This window comes from Physeter macrocephalus, chromosome 11 (genome assembly GCF_002837175.3).
Source record: "Physeter macrocephalus isolate SW-GA chromosome 11, ASM283717v5, whole genome shotgun sequence".
Classification (NCBI taxonomy): Eukaryota; Metazoa; Chordata; class Mammalia; order Artiodactyla; family Physeteridae; genus Physeter; species Physeter macrocephalus.
Window position 1 is genome coordinate 34810622 of NC_041224.1, and position 15539 is coordinate 34826160.

The 15539-nt window shown below is 44.1% G+C and overlaps 2 protein-coding genes across 10 annotated transcripts in view; one reads left to right on the top strand and one right to left on the bottom strand.

Moving 5' to 3' along the window:
* The window catches only part of WDR37 (WD repeat domain 37), a 56327-nt gene extending 49457 nt beyond the window's left edge, over positions 1-6870 (bottom strand). For 2 of the 6 annotated variants that reach the window (XM_024129572.3, XM_024129576.3), the window contains exon 1: positions 6668-6870. The gene's annotated coding sequence lies outside the window, so the exon portion shown is untranslated. Of the gene's footprint in view, positions 1-6222; positions 6378-6667 lie in introns of those variants that run through there. The other 4 variants (XM_024129575.3, XM_007102296.4, XM_007102295.4 and 1 more) reach the window with 2 other exon arrangements.
* Positions 6871-12196: 5326 nt separating this feature from the next.
* Positions 12197-15260, top strand: IDI1 (isopentenyl-diphosphate delta isomerase 1). Of its 4 annotated transcripts, none has more exons than XM_055087856.1 (5): positions 12197-12507; positions 12816-12990; positions 13099-13191; positions 13637-13767; positions 14672-15260. In XM_055087856.1, exons 1-5 carry the CDS (start codon positions 12361-12363, stop codon positions 14987-14989), a joined length of 864 nt encoding a protein of 287 aa, XP_054943831.1. In that variant the 5' UTR covers positions 12197-12360; the 3' UTR covers positions 14990-15260. The 4 variants fall into 4 exon arrangements, with proteins under 4 accessions (XP_054943831.1, XP_028351760.1, XP_054943832.1 ...); XM_028495959.2 differs by having other exon boundaries at positions 12197-12504; positions 12818-12990; XM_055087857.1 differs by having other exon boundaries at positions 12204-12325; positions 12818-12990.
* Positions 15261-15539: the final 279 nt, after the last annotated feature.

The window sequence follows — 15539 nt, forward strand, 5'->3', positions numbered from 1 at the left end:
GTGTTGCTGGGTTGCTGGTTTCTCCAGGCCCAAGGCCAGGATGTATGGGGCAAAAAGAAAACCCAGGAAACTCAGCCCTGCATCATTTCTCAGGTCCCCATACCTCTAGCCAGTCTACTTTCTTCTCTCCACTTTTCAGTCTCATATTTCTTCTGTATTTAATACCCAGTGTTTTTAGCTGTACTTGGAGGAATAGAAAAAGTACATCTACTACAAAGGCAGAGATCTTTTGAGTCTCAAATTAGACATGTATAGGCCTTGGTTTAAAATGGCAACAAAAAAGTAAGTCTTGGGCCTCCCTAGTGGTGCAGTGGTTGAGGGTCCGCCTACCAATGCAGGGGACACGGGTTGGTGCCCCGGTCCGGGAGGATCCCACATGCCGCGGAGCGGCTGGGCCCGTGAGCCGTGGCCGCTGAGCCTGCGTGTCCAGAGCCTGTGCCCCGCAACGGAAGAGGCCACAACAGTGAGAGGCCCGCATACCGCAAAAAAAAAAAAAAAAAAAAAAAAAAAAGTAAGTCTTGTTTCACAACACACTAAAAACATTCAAATTGGTCAATTCTGTGTGTTTAGGTTTAAAAATTAGAAATCCATTAATCTATTAAAATTATCACTTACTTTTTATAGCATTATATAGACAAAATTTAACTCTCAAATCTTTTTTTAAAAGGACACTTTAAAAAGGAATAAGGATGCTTTTTTATCTCTAAAATTCTCATTAAAAAAAAAAATCTTCCATTCCCCTCACTTGTTTGGATATTCAATTTGTCAAAGCAGGTCACAAAGCCAACCCAGATTCAAGTAGAGGGCTGAGACCAACTCTTGATGGGAGAATGAGAAAGAATTTGTGTAATCCATCACACCTTATTTCACTCACTAGTTTTGGTTATACACTGAATAACATTCTGCTTCCCTAGAAAATAACAGTGACTGGAACTAAATAGTTTTGCACTTCAGATATTTAGTGGAATAACATGTATATAAATAACCCAATTAAGTTAAACACCCACTCAGAATAAAATCCATAGAAGAGCCCAATGGATAAGAACATGATTTTCGGAGTCATACAAACCTAAGTCCCCCCCACCCCCCACCCCAACCCCTCAATGGGTTGGCTCTTTTCCATCATGAACTCTCAGCTTGACCGTTACTTCCTCAAAATGGCCTCCCTTGACGACCGCTAGTCACAGCACTTCATGATCCCCACCACGTTTGTACTTAGATCTTATAGTTTGCTCACTTAATGAATGTCTCCCCCGCTACACCACCAACACAATGAGGACTGGGACACAGTTAATTGGGGCCACTACTGTATTTGTTAGGCTTGACATAAACACATCCTCAAATATCTGTTGAATGTATACATGAATAGAAATGGATGAATGCTACATCTACCACTGACTGGTTGTGTAACCCTGGTCTAGTTACTTAACCACCTTCCTAAGGCTTAACTCTGTCATCTTTAAAGCAGGGATAATAACAGCATTATTTCATTAAGTCACTCATCAATAGTCCTCTCATCTGTAGATGAGCTAGGTACTGGGAATGTTGTGGTGAAAAAACAGGCTTGGTCCCTACCCTCAGGTTGCTTAGAGTTGAGGTGGAAGACAGACATTAAACACACAATCTCATAACTTATTACAGAAGCTATAAATTGTGATGAGTGCTACGAAAGACATATGCAAATATTATGAGGCCAGCTATTAGCTAAAGAGTTACAAAGGTCATTCTGAGAAACTGGCATCTAAATCGAGACTGAAGAATTCCTAAGAGTTAACCATGTGGAAAAGAGAAAAGGGAATTAGCTAAAGAGTTACAAAGGTCATTCTGAGAAACTGGCATCTAAATCGAGACTGAAGAATTCCTAACAGTTAACCATGTGGAAAAGAGAAAAGGGAGTAAATATTTTTTTTTTTTTTGGTATGCGGGCCTCCCCCTGCCGTGGCCTCTCCCGTTGCGGAGCACAGGCTCATAATAATTTAAGATAATAAAATAAGCTACATATCTAGGTGAAAAGTATTTAAGTCGAATCAAATAAGTTAAGATATAAATACAGAGTTACCAAAGGTTGCCCATGGTGGATGTAAAACTTAATTGTTTAGTTTAACATCATATGTTCATGTCAAATTAATATGACTTTATAAAATTTCTCAAAACAATTTGTAAAATACAAATGCTAAATATGTATACAGAAACTAGATAAACTAAACTCATTTAGCCTGTGGATTTTTTTTTTTTTTTTGTGGTATGCGGGCCTTCCTCTGTTGTGGCCTCTCCCGGAGCACAGGCTCCGGACGCGCAGGCTCAGCGGCCATGGCTCACGGGCCCAGCCGCTCCGCGGCATGTGGGATCTTCCCAGACCGGGGCGCGAACCCGGTTCCCCTGCATCGGCAGGCGGACGCGCAACCACTGCGCCACCAGGGAAGCCCGGGAGTAAATATTTTAAGGACAGGAATAGCATGTGCAAATGTCCTGAGCCAGGAATGAGACTAGTTTATCACAGATATTAAAAAGTAAATACTATAGCTACAACACAGCAAACAATGGAGAGAATGGTGCAAGATAAGTGGAGAGACAGGCTTAGAGTCTGTTCTTTCGTGTTTATAGTTTATCCTAAAATAAAAAGGAAGCTACTTAAAAGTTTTTAAGCAAATAAGCAACACTAGATTGGCTGCTATGTGAAAAATTCATGGAAAGATAAGATGCCAATGAATGAAGCCAGTTAGGAAGTTACTGAAACAGTCTAGGCAATAAATGACGATAGTTAAGATTAGAGGTAGATGAATGGACTTGGGGGGAGCGTGCTGGGTGGGGAAGAGAGAGGTATCAGGGATAGCCCTTGTTTCTGAGGCAAGAGGTAGGTGAAACGGAGATCAGATTACTTACTGAGATGAGGCAGCAGATATGGAGAAGAAACCAAGACCTAATACTGAATATATTATGTTTTGGCAATGTCTTTGAATATCTAACATACAAGGAAGCAGGAGGTGTACAGGTCTAGAGATGAAAAGAGAACTAGGCAGCATGTATAAATCTGGGAGAGGTCTACACAGAAAGTAAAGATGGTCACTTTGACTCCATCATGCCTCCACGTCCAATACCTTACCATTATTACGCTTCTTTGCAAGAAGAGAAAAAACGTTATATTACTGATAGATACAGACAACAGAAAATAAAACTATCAGTCCCTTACATGATATATGGAAAAATTAATTTTGATTAATTTTTGACAGAACAAAATGACAAATCTTTTTCATGAAATTTATCTGAAAAATTTGAGCTACAGAAATTAGAGATAGTTGAAACAAACATATAAAGAAAAACTCACAATGGCAGAATCTGTGGTTGGTAGAATTTTATACACACAAAAAAAGATACTGATATTTAATTTGAAATATTTGAATATAACAAATTTACGTTATTAAGCAACTCCTATGATCCCACTGAAAAGTATTCCAGTAATTTTTTAATGGAAACATTTAGAGATTATTTAAGTGCGCCATATACAAAAGTTGACCAAGAAATCAAACTGATTTAAAGGAATCTTATCCAGAAATTATATTCTTCATTAAAAAAAGGTGGATATAATTCTCTTTTTCAGTGATTATACATATTAAATTACTAACTTCATAAAGCATCTCAGTTGTCAAGATTTTCAACAGAGATTTATCATAGTCACCTCGCAGTTTATAAGTTATGTTTTTTATAGGAACAAACATATTATCACCCTGTGAAAGCTCAAGAAAAAAGGAGACTATCTTTAGACATTTCAATCAAGCAAATAAAGGAGCAAAGAGCTTCTCTTTCCTCCCTTAAGAACTTCATCAGTAGAAAGTTTATGCCTCTGGTAAGCATAAACTGGGAAGTTAATGCATTCCCAAGATTCTACAAATTGGTGATAGGAACCGTGAAAACTGCAGCATCAACCCTCCTTTCACCTCAACAATTGTTTCCCTTAAGTAATAAGCAGTCTTCTTCACAACTAACTTTTAAAATCCTCACCTTCTGCCTGTGCCTAAGCCTTTAACTCCTCCCTCAACCCCATAAACCACATGGTGCTGTTCTGGGCTTTGCCTGCTTTTGTTGGTCACTTCACAAAATAGTCAATACACTGGTCATCTTTTCCCATTGATCAATTTCCAACCAAACACACACATTTCAAACAATTATAAATCTGGAAGAGGTTTCCCCAAAACCTGGCCTCAAATTATTTTTTTCATACTGATTTTCTCTCTTAGTAACTTTCTAAACTCTGTGAAGTCATATGTCAATATGGGTTCATAACGCCTATGCCACACACTGTGTTATTAACATTCAAAGATTATCTGGCTAATTCAAGTTCTGTCTCTTCCTGTAATTTCTTCAGCTACACTTTACCATTTTTCCAAAATTAGATCTGTAGGTTTCTCTAGTTCTTCTAACCTCTTTTAAATTTCTTCTCTTTTTTTCTGTTAATCTATCACAATCTTTTTCCTGAAACTTTTTAAAATTTTACTCTTGCCTCTTCATTCACATCCTCCACCTTGTTCCCCACAGTCTTCACTGGTCCCACCACCACTTCCTTCCTTCCTTCCTTCCACAGCTCACCCTGGTGGAGAACAAGCCCTTAGCCCAGGAAGGGACGTATCTATCGTGTTCACCTCAGTCCACGGGTCAGTGTTAGCATAAATCTTATGATGGAGAGATACTGATGGGTGGGGAAGTCTGTGGTGAGGCTCAAATGGATCAGTAACAACAGAGTCACTAATACAACACCTCTGTGAGGTACAGTTCCCAAATACTTAACAGACTAAACACTTAGTCAATCGGCCATGGAGCTGTAAAAAGAAAACTTCTTCACGCAGGTGAGTAAGCTGCTTTAACCACTATGCACTGTTTCACCTTAATACAAACTAAAACAGAAGCCCGAAATTCCAAGATAACCATCTTTCTTCAAAATGGTCATACTAACCCAATATCACAGGGCATATGACCACTTTAAACAGAAGGTTTATGTGACTAAAAAGGTCCTACTGGTTTTTAAAACACATTCAAAAAATATAAATAGTCCCCTCCAAAAATCCAACCTCCCTATCCTATAGGTCAAACAAATGAATTCAATATAAACTCTCCTTCTACCCAACTCATTTGTCCTTGCTATCTACTGCCACATACCTATTACCCCCACCTACAAAACATTACTCACAATTCCATATCCAGTGGGATTTTTAAACACTTTTCTTTTAGCAAAAGAAAAACAGCTGCCTGGGTAGTAAATGTCATGAAAGTTAATCATGTGTACAAAATGGTTAAAGGATATAATTTGCATGTGGCATTTAAAAATACAAAACGTGACTGGATTTCCACAAAAAGGTCGTTAGAGTTTTTCATAGCATTTCATTGTGAAAGCAACGTTACTGAATTCCTGGAGGCAAACACCAAACTCAACTGCTGAGCGACATCAACCAGAGGCAGCCCCGCAGTCCACCCTCGGTCAACCCGGGTAAGGTGTCCTGTCGTTCACCCAGTCGAAGGCACGAAACACACGCTCACCAGCTCTGGACACGAGACGGGACTGGGGACATGTATAACCGGAAAACAACCAAGACTGTTTAAAGATCTTAATTGTTAAGGTCCTCGAATCGAGGACGAAATTCGTAACTGTTAAGTCTTCTTAGGAAAACCAAGACTAGGAAATTCAGAGCGCTGTCGGTACCCCTGGGGGAAGGGGCTGGGGTGTCAGCTCAGGGCCAGGGCACAGCAGGTGCGCACGGTTGCCCAGAGTCCTGAGGAGGAAGAACACTCGCCGATGCCTCCGTGCGAGCACTCTGCAGGACGCGAGGCTGGACACGGACCCGTGGCAACTCCTGCCCAAGGTCGCGGCGCCCCTCCCGCGGCCCCACACCCGCTAAGGGGCCCACGGCCCTGCGCGCTCGCGGGCGGGAGACTCCCGGGCGCCTCGAAGGACCCGCCTCACAGGCCGCTCTGGGTGAGGGGCGCGCGTTCCAACCACGTCAAGACCCGGCCGGGCTCGGGGTCGGAAGGGGGCGCGATCCAGGTCGGGGAGCGGGCTCGGGGCAGACGCGGTCCACGTTCGGGGGCGCGCGGTCGAGGTCAGAGGGCACGGGGTCCGAGGGCGCTAGGCCGCCGGCCCCCACAAGCACGCCCCGCCCGGCGCGAGGCCGCTGCCACACACAGAGAGGCGGCCCGCCCCGGGCTGAAAATAGCGGGCGGGCCGGCACTCACCTGTCACACCGCCGCCGAGCCCGCCACCGCGCAGTGCCAGCCAGGCCGTGCGGTGCAGCCCGTGGGTTCCCAGCCACGCGGCGCCGGGGACGGACGCGGACGCACAGTCCCAAAACCCGGCAGCCCGACGCCCCACACTTCCGGCGCCGGAAGTCCCGGCGCCCCCTCAGCCCTGCGCCGGAAATCCACTACACGCAGGCGCCGCAGGAAGTCCCGCCTCCGCCCCAAGCTAGTACCGCCGGAAATTCAGCCCTCTGAAGGAAGTTCCGCGCTCCGTCAGTGCGGGCAGGGGGCCCCAAGGGGGTCGCGGAGATGGCGGAAACGTGGTGGGGTTTTTCGACCCCGAGATCGCCGGGGCCTCGACCCGCGAGGTCGGCGACCATCTGGAGACGCCGCGGAGGGCCGGGGGATGGGGCGAGGGCTCTGAGGGTCCGCGGGTACTCACGGCGGCGGGTTACTGCGGGCGCCTGGGTCTGGCGCAGGTCGGCGTCCATCGGGACCCAGGTCGGGCATGTGGGAACGGCTGCTCCCAGTCAGAACCGCCGGGTGTGCCGGGAGCCGTTTCCCGGGGCGTCGGGAGCGAGGTGGCTGCGCGCGGAGCCTGGCGGATCTGCGGAGGGTGACTCACCCACTGCAGCCTTCTGTCTGAAATGTGTGTTAGCCATTGGCTGCAGAGAGGAAACAAAGGCAGCCTCTCGCCGCGGAAGGTGGGACCTGATGGCCTTCTTGTCCTTGTCTAGATTGGAAAAATTACAGGGTGCGCAGAAGACCTCGGCTCTACGAACAACCAGCTGGGCGTTTAAAGCCTTGAGTAAAGACGAAATCAGACGCGTGGGAGCATTTTTCTTTTAAACAGTAAAGGTCATCATTTGGAGTCAAGAAGCACTAGTATGATTGTTGCACAAGGAACAAACTTGCCGTATTTGGGGATCCAAATAACCAAAAAGTTTGTAGAATAAAACCTGAAGTTACTTCAGTATTGAGTATAATAAAGCTTATTACTAAAATCAATTATATAAGGTGTGGGACTTACCTTGTGCTGCAGTGGTTAAGAATACACCTGCCAATGCAGGGGACAAACCCATGTTCCACAAGTACTGAGCTCACGGTCCTAGAGCCTGTGCTCTGCAGTAAGAGAAGCCACTGCAAGGAGAAGCCCAAGCACCACAACTAGAGAAAGCCTTTGCACGGCAATGGAGACCCAATGCAGCCAAAAATAAATATATAAATAAATTTTTTTAAAAATTGTATAAGGGGAACGGAGGATGTCAAACTTGGAGGTTGTGGCTATCATTCAACAAGAAATTCTATTAAAGACCTAATATGCACAAGGCATTTCGCTGGGTGAGGGAGCACATAGAATGCCTGATTAACCACAATATTGGCTGCAACTGATTCACGTGCTAATATGTGGTTTTGTTTTGCAGCACAACATCCACAGTTTGGATGAAACTTAGAAATTGTTAATTGGGGTAGCCTTTTCTCTGATATACTTAGGATTCCATAAAAGTCACTGTAAATAAAATGATTGCATAAAGTGTCACAAAACTAAGACAGGAATCAACACTTTGAGGGCCTGTTGTGTGCCAGGCAGTTCACAGATTTGGTAGCTTTGATCCTCAAAACAATCCAATAAAGTAAAAATTATTCTGTTATTAGAGAAATGTAAATCAAAAGTGCAACGAGGTATCACCTCACACTGGTCAGAATGGCCATCATCAAAAAATCTACAAATAACAAATGCTGGAAAGGGTGTGGAGAAAAGGGAACCCTCCTGTACTGTTGATGGGAATGTAAATTGGTACAACCACTATGGAGAATAGTATGAAGTTTCCTTTAAAAACGAAAAATAGAGTTACCATATGATCCTACAATCCCACTCTTGGGCATATATCCAGACAAAACTCTAATTTGAAAAGATACATGCACCCCTATGTTCATAGCAGCACTATTCACAAGAGTCAAAACATGGAATGAACCTAAATGTCCATCGACAAGATGAATGGATAAAGAAAATGTACATGAATACAGTGGAATAATAGCCATAAAAAACAATGAAATAATGCCATTTGCAACATGGATGCACCTAGAGATTATCATTCAGAGTGAAAAAATAAAAATATCTATCATGTGGGATCTAAAGTATGATGCAAATGAAGATATTTATAGACCAGAATAGACTCTGATACAGAAAACAAACATGGTTATCAAAGGGGAAAGGTGGGGGGTAGAGATAAATTAGGAGGTTGGGATTAACATATACACACTAATATATATAAATAGATAACAAGGATTTACTGTAAAGCACAGGGAACTATATTCAATATCTTGTAAATCCCGCCTCCGCCCCAAGCTAGTACCGCCGGAAATTCAGCCCTCTGAAGGAAGTTCCGCGCTCCGTCAGTGCGGGCAGGGGGCCCCAAGGGGGTCGCGGAGATGGCGGAAACTTGGTGGGGTTTTTCGACCCCGAGATCGCCGGGGCCTCGACCCGCGAGGTCGGCGACCATCTGGAGACGCCGCGGAGGGCCGGGGGATGGGGCGAGGGCTCTGAGGGTCCGCGGGTACTCACGGCGGCGGGTTACTGCGGGCGCCTGGGTCTGGCGCAGGTCGGCGTCCATCGGGACCCAGGTCGGGCATGTGGGAACGGCTGCTCCCAGTCAGAACCGCCGGGTGTGCCGGGAGCCGTTTCCCGGGGCGTCGGGAGCGAGGTGGCTGCGCGCGGAGCCTGGCGGATCTGCGGAGGGTGACTCACCCACTGCAGCCTTCTGTCTGAAATGTGTGTTAGCCATTGGCTGCAGAGAGGAAACAAAGGCAGCCTCTCGCCGCGGAAGGTGGGACCTGATGGCCTTCTTGTCCTTGTCTAGATTGGAAAAATTACAGGGTGCGCAGAAGACCTCGGCTCTACGAACAACCAGCTGGGCGTTTAAAGCCTTGAGTAAAGACGAAATCAGACGCGTGGGAGCATTTTTCTTTTAAACAGTAAAGGTCATCATTTGGAGTCAAGAAGCACTAGTATGATTGTTGCACAAGGAACAAACTTGCCGTATTTGGGGATCCAAATAACCAAAAAGTTTGTAGAATAAAACCTGAAGTTACTTCAGTATTGAGTATAATAAAGCTTATTACTAAAATCAATTATATAAGGTGTGGGACTTACCTTGTGCTGCAGTGGTTAAGAATACACCTGCCAATGCAGGGGACAAACCCATGTTCCACAAGTACTGAGCTCACGGGCCTAGAGCCTGTGCTCTGCAGTAAGAGAAGCCACTGCAAGGAGAAGCCCAAGCACCACAACTAGAGAAAGCCTTTGCACGGCAATGGAGACCCAATGCAGCCAAAAATAAATATATAAATAAATTTTTTTTAAAATTGTATAAGGGGAACGGAGGCTGTCAAACTTGGAGGTGGCGGCTATCATTCAACAAGAAATTCTATTAAAGACCTAATATGCACAAGGCATTTCGCTGGGTGAGGGAGCACATAGAATGCCTGATTAACCACAATATTGGCTGCAACTGATTCACGTGCTAATATGTGGTTTTGTTTTGCAGCACAACATCCACAGTTTGGATGAAACTTAGAAATTGTTAATTGGGGTAGCCTTTTCTCTGATATACTTAGGATTCCATAAAAGTCACTGTAAATAAAATGATTGCATAAAGTGTCACAAAACTAAGACAGGAATCAACACTTTGAGGGCCTGTTGTGTGCCAGGCAGTTCACAGATTTGGTAGCTTTGATCCTCAAAACAATCCAATAAAGTAAAAATTATTCTGTTATTAGAGAAATGTAAATCAAAAGTGCAACGAGGTATCACCTCACACTGGTCAGAATGGCCATCATCAAAAAATCTACAAATAACAAATGCTGGAAAGGGTGTGGAGAAAAGGGAACCCTCCTGTACTGTTGATGGGAATGTAAATTGGTACAACCACTATGGAGAATAGTATGAAGTTTCCTTTAAAAACGAAAAATAGAGTTACCATATGATCCTACAATCCCACTCTTGGGCATATATCCAGACAAAACTCTAATTTGAAAAGATACATGCACCCCTATGTTCATAGCAGCACTATTCACAAGAGTCAAAACATGGAATGAACCTAAATGTCCATCGACAAGATGAATGGATAAAGAAAATGTACATGAATACAGTGGAATAATAGCCATAAAAAACAATGAAATAATGCCATTTGCAACATGGATGCACCTAGAGATTATCATTCAGAGTGAAAAAATAAAAATATCTATCATGTGGGATCTAAAGTATGATGCAAATGAAGATATTTATAGACCAGAATAGACTCTGATACAGAAAACAAACATGGTTATCAAAGGGGAAAGGTGGGGGGTAGAGATAAATTAGGAGGTTGGGATTAACATATACACACTAATATATATAAATAGATAACAAGGATTTACTGTAAAGCACAGGGAACTATATTCAATATCTTGTAAACCTATACTGTAAAAGAATTGGAAAACTACATGTATAACTGAATCACTTTGCTCTACACCAGAAATTAACACAACTATACTTCAATTTTTAAAAATGAAATTCTAAATTGAATTCTAATTAAGGGTAAGAATGTTAAAATTGCTTGTCAAAAGCAACCTAAGTGTCCATCAACAGATGAATGGATAAAGATGTAGCACATATATACAATGGAATATGAAGAACCTAGGGGCAGGACAGGAATAAAGACAGACGTAGAGAATGGACTTGAGGACACGGGGAGGGGGAAGGGTAAGCTGGGATGAAGTTAGAGAGTGGCATGGACATACATACACTACCAAATGTAAAATAGATAGCTAGTGGGAAGCAGCTGCATAGCACAGGGAGACCAGCTAGGTGCTTTGTGACCACCTAGAGTGGTGGGATAGGGAGGCTGGGAGGGAGACGCAAGAAGGAGATATGGGGATATATGTATATGTAGAGCTGATTCACTTTGTTATAAAGCAGAAACTAACACCACTGTAAAGCAATTATACTCCAATAAAGATGTTAAAAAAATTACTTGTCAAAAATCAGAAAGCTAGTATGAAATGGAGCAAAGATTGGATTAAAATCCCGGTCCACATCAAAGTCCACATTTTCCACAGCGCATTCCTTTGATAGGGCTGTTGTAACAGAATAACACAAACTAGGCTTAAACACAGAAATTTATTGTCTCAGGTCTGGAGGCGTGAGGTCCAGGATCAAGGTGTCAGTGTTACATTTTGTTTGTGTCAGTGTTGGTTCCTTCCGAGATCTATGCCATGCGTCTCTCTCTCTCTCCTCTCTCTCTCTCTTCTCTCTCTCTCTCCTCTCTCTCTCTCTCTCCTCTCTCTCCTCTCTCTCTCTCCCCTCTCTCTCTTCTCTCTCAGATATTCAGATATCATCTAATTAAATCCTGCGTGTGTTAAGGCTTCGTCTGCATCTTACAGTTCTAAAGTCTTGCCAGTGACACAATACAGATGTGTAGGAAAAAAAAAAAAGTCCCCCTTCACCCAAACCTATATCCAGAGTCACCATGTAGTTTGGAGTTCATTCCTCCAGACTTTTTTCTATACATATAAATACACACACACACACACACACACACACACACACACACACACACAGAGTCTCTCTCTCTCTCTCTCTCTCTCTCTCCTCTCTCTCTCTCTCTCCTCTCTCTCTCTTTCTCTCTCTCTCTCTCTCTCTCGTACAGGTCAAGTGTTCTAATTCCTTTTATTCACAATTTTAAGTCGCTACACTTCCGGGTGCAACCGCTCACGCTTACCGACCGATCTCAATTTAGTGCACAGAACGGCCGCGAGCAGGCGCCTCCCCACGCCTCAGAGCCCGAGCGTGCAGGGACGCCTGACATCACCAGCGCAGGGCCTCGGGCGCCTCGATTGGCTGGCTCGGCCAGGGCGTGACTGGTGGGCGGCCGCTCTCCCGGGCCCCTTCTCTCCTAGCTCACTCCGTCAGGTAGCTCCGCAGTCGAGGAGCCCCGACTCAGCGGCACAGGGAGGAACACGAAAGCACCTGCGCTTCGGCCTGGGGGCGGATCTACGGCTCACGGCCCTGGGAGGAGACCCTCGCGCTCCGGGAGTGGCGCCACCGCGCGACCGTGACGTGAGGCGCGGCCGGCGCGCCATTGGCCAGCGGCAATGTGGCGCCCTCTGGCGCGGGCGCAGGCGATTGGGCGCGCGGCGTTGGGAGGCGGGGCTCGGGCCGGGGGCGGGCCCTGTGCTTGGGAGATAGGCCTGCAGGAGACAAGCGCGGCGGAGTGTCGTCCCGCGGCTGGTCTGCTTGTGAGTTAAGGAGGCTGAGTCTCCGAGGGAAGGCGGGCTGGAGTTCCGGGCTCGGCGTCGGGCTCGGCGCTGAGGGGCGGCAATGCCTGTTAGTCGCGTCCTGTGAGCTCAGGGTGCTTTTTCCTCTTAAGTGTTCTGGGGAGAAGCCAGAGGGCGGAGGTCTATGCGGCGCGAGAAGCGCGTAGGGTCGCCGCCGGGCTGGGTGGGCGCAGGCCGGGAGGACGGCGCGGGGGAGGTGGCGGGGCGGTCGGAGGGAGGGGCGCGGGGTAGCGGGCTCAGCCTCCAACCCCCGGGTAACCACCTCCCCCGCCAGGTCGCCGGGTCGGCGCGCAGGCTGGGCCGCGATGCCCGAGGTGAGCACTGACGAGCTGGACGAGAGGCAGGTGCAGCTCTTGGCGGAGATGTGCATCCTCATCGACGAGAACGACCGGAGGATCGGGGCGGAGACCAAGAAGAACTGCCATCTGAACGAGAACATCGAGAGAGGTGCCCGCGGGGGCGGCGGGCGGGAGCCCCGCTTCCTTCGGACCCCAAAGCGACAGGCAAGTAACTGGCCTCTTAAAACTCAATTCATCGTATTTCTTTTGCTTTCAGGATTATTGCATCGAGCTTTTAGTGTTTTCTTATTCAACACTGAAAATAAGCTCCTGCTGCAGCAGAGATCAGAAGCTAAAATTACCTTTCCAGGTTAGTGTGCTTTGTGTAGTGTTTCGTTGGCGACTGTATTTAGTTTGATTTTGTCACGTGGAACTTCTGGTAGCCAAGGTCAAAAAAGAAATCTTGTGAATGACTTAGTTTTATATTCTTCATACAAAAAACATATACGGTGGTTGCAACCTAATAAGAGGTAAGGTTTATCCTAATAAAGGATAAAAATTGCTAGGTATGTGTAGATTTATATATAACTTTCTAAATTGTATCTAATACACGTTATGATCGCTTTGGTTAAGAAAGCGTTCATAAAAACATCTACACAAGTGTCACAAAATGGTTGCTGATAGCTCATTATAACAGATTTAGAAATCCTCAAGAATCATTTTGCTTTTCTGTTACTTTTAAAATTTAAAGTTTTCTTAATCTTTCAGACCTGCTTGAAGAAAAGTTAATGTACATCTATATTAACATGTTCCAGGTTGTTTTACTAATACTTGCTGTAGTCATCCCTTAAATAATCCACGAGAGCTTGAAGAAAACAATGCAATTGGAGTAAGGCGAGCAGCACAGAGGCGTTTAAAGGCTGAATTGGGAATTCCCATGGAAGAGGTAAGCAGCCATACTAGCTGAAATCTAGAATACACTGAAACAATTTTTAGTACAACATTAAATTTAGGTATAGCCTTCTGCTTTGTAATCTCTTGCTTTTTTAGGCCAAGAAGGCCCATTGGATAAAGGTTAAATTTTGATTTCATAATACTTGTCGATATTTAACTCAGTACCAAAATGGATTGATCTGTTAACCAGTTTATAAAGTTGACTGTGGTGGTTTTTTTTTTGTTTTTTTGTTTTTTGCGGTCCGCGGGCCTCTCACTGTTGTGGCCTGTCCCGTTGCGGAGCACAGGCTCCGGATGCGCAGGCTCAGCGGCCATGGCTCACGGGCCTAGTCGCTCCGCCGCATGTGGAATCCTCCCAGACCAGGGCACGAACCCGCGTCCCCTGTATCGGCAGGTGGACTCTCAACCACTGCGCCACCAGGGAAGCCCTGACTGTGTTTTATAATTGATCAGATCAGAGGTGAATATTTTCTTGTGAACTACAGATCTGCTTGGGTGAATTGAAATAATCTTTTTTTCCCTGGAATTGTCCCCTTTTAATAATACACGAATAAATAATCTCTCATTTAGTTAAAATGGTAAATTTTTTTCTCTCGTAAGTTAATATTAAGATGTGAGGCAGAATGGCACACTTCTAGTTAAAGTGACTGCTTTTCTTTTTTTAATACAGGATTTTTCAAATCTACTTCTATTTTTGGTCCTATGGGAAAACTGTCAGACACTTGAAACTATTTAATATTATTTAATACTATTTCCATATATTAATAGGAGACTAATGTTTCAAAAGTTGTCATTCTAAAACTAGTTCTGTTGTTCGAGGTATTACTGAAATGTAGTGGGTTGATTTAGATTACTTTATTGTTGATATTTTGGAGGTTTTTGTTTTTTTGTGCTAGGTTCCTCCAGAAGAAATTAATTATCTAACACGAATTCATTACAAGGCTCAATCTGATGGTATCTGGGGAGAACATGAAATTGATTACATTTTGTTTGTGAAGAAGAACGTGACCTTGAATCCAGATCCCAATGAGATTAAAAGCTATTGTTACGTATCAAAGGAAGAACTACAAGAACTTCTGGAAAAGGCGGCCCATGGTGAAATTAAGATAACTCCGTGGTTTCAAATTATTGCAGAGACTTTTCTCTTTAGGTGGTGGGATAACTTAAATTATTTGAATCAGTTTGTTGACCATGAGAAAATACACAGAATGTAGATGTGGAGATGAATGATTACTAAAGTAATAAGGAATTTCTCTACTTAGTAAACTTAAGATGAATTTTTTAAAAACCTGGTTCCCCGTTAGAACTCTCATTGGAAATATTGATACTTTACAACGAGAATTTGTGTGGAAAAGAATTCTTGATTTGTGTCATACAACCCATATATGTTAACTGCAATTTGTAAAAAAATATTTATGAGATTATTATAAAAAAGAGCTAATAAACTTAATTTAACCTATCTAAACAGATTGTTATGACAAATTTGAACAAATAAGTGAAGTTCTTCATTTTTTTATATATTGTGATAAACATTTTCAGAAGACTTGTAGAGCACTTTGCTGTCTGCCAGGTGCTTGATGTATCTTTAAATTTTTATCATAGTCCAGAAGAATGTGCAATGGAAACTATTTGTTTATCTACTTCAAAACAGTTCAAATTAACTTTTCAGATTGAGATTAATATAGAACAGGTTCAAGGGAATTCAATGGTATATATCCTGATTTCTGTCATTGTTAATTTTGTGTTTTAATCATTCTGAAGCAT

What these genes read in the sequence shown, in the direction of transcription:
- IDI1 (XM_055087856.1), top strand. Translation starts at nt 12,361, where the DNA reads ATGTGGCGCCCTCTGGCGCGGGCGCAGGCGATTGGGCGCGCGGCGTTG. An exon ending in AGCTAAAATTACCTTTCCAG is followed by an intron (nt 13,192 to 13,636) that starts GTTAGTGTGCTT and finishes AACATGTTCCAG; the next exon opens with GTTGTTTTACTAATACTTGC. An exon ending in TGGGAATTCCCATGGAAGAG is followed by an intron (nt 13,768 to 14,671) that starts GTAAGCAGCCAT and finishes TTTTTGTGCTAG; the next exon opens with GTTCCTCCAGAAGAAATTAA.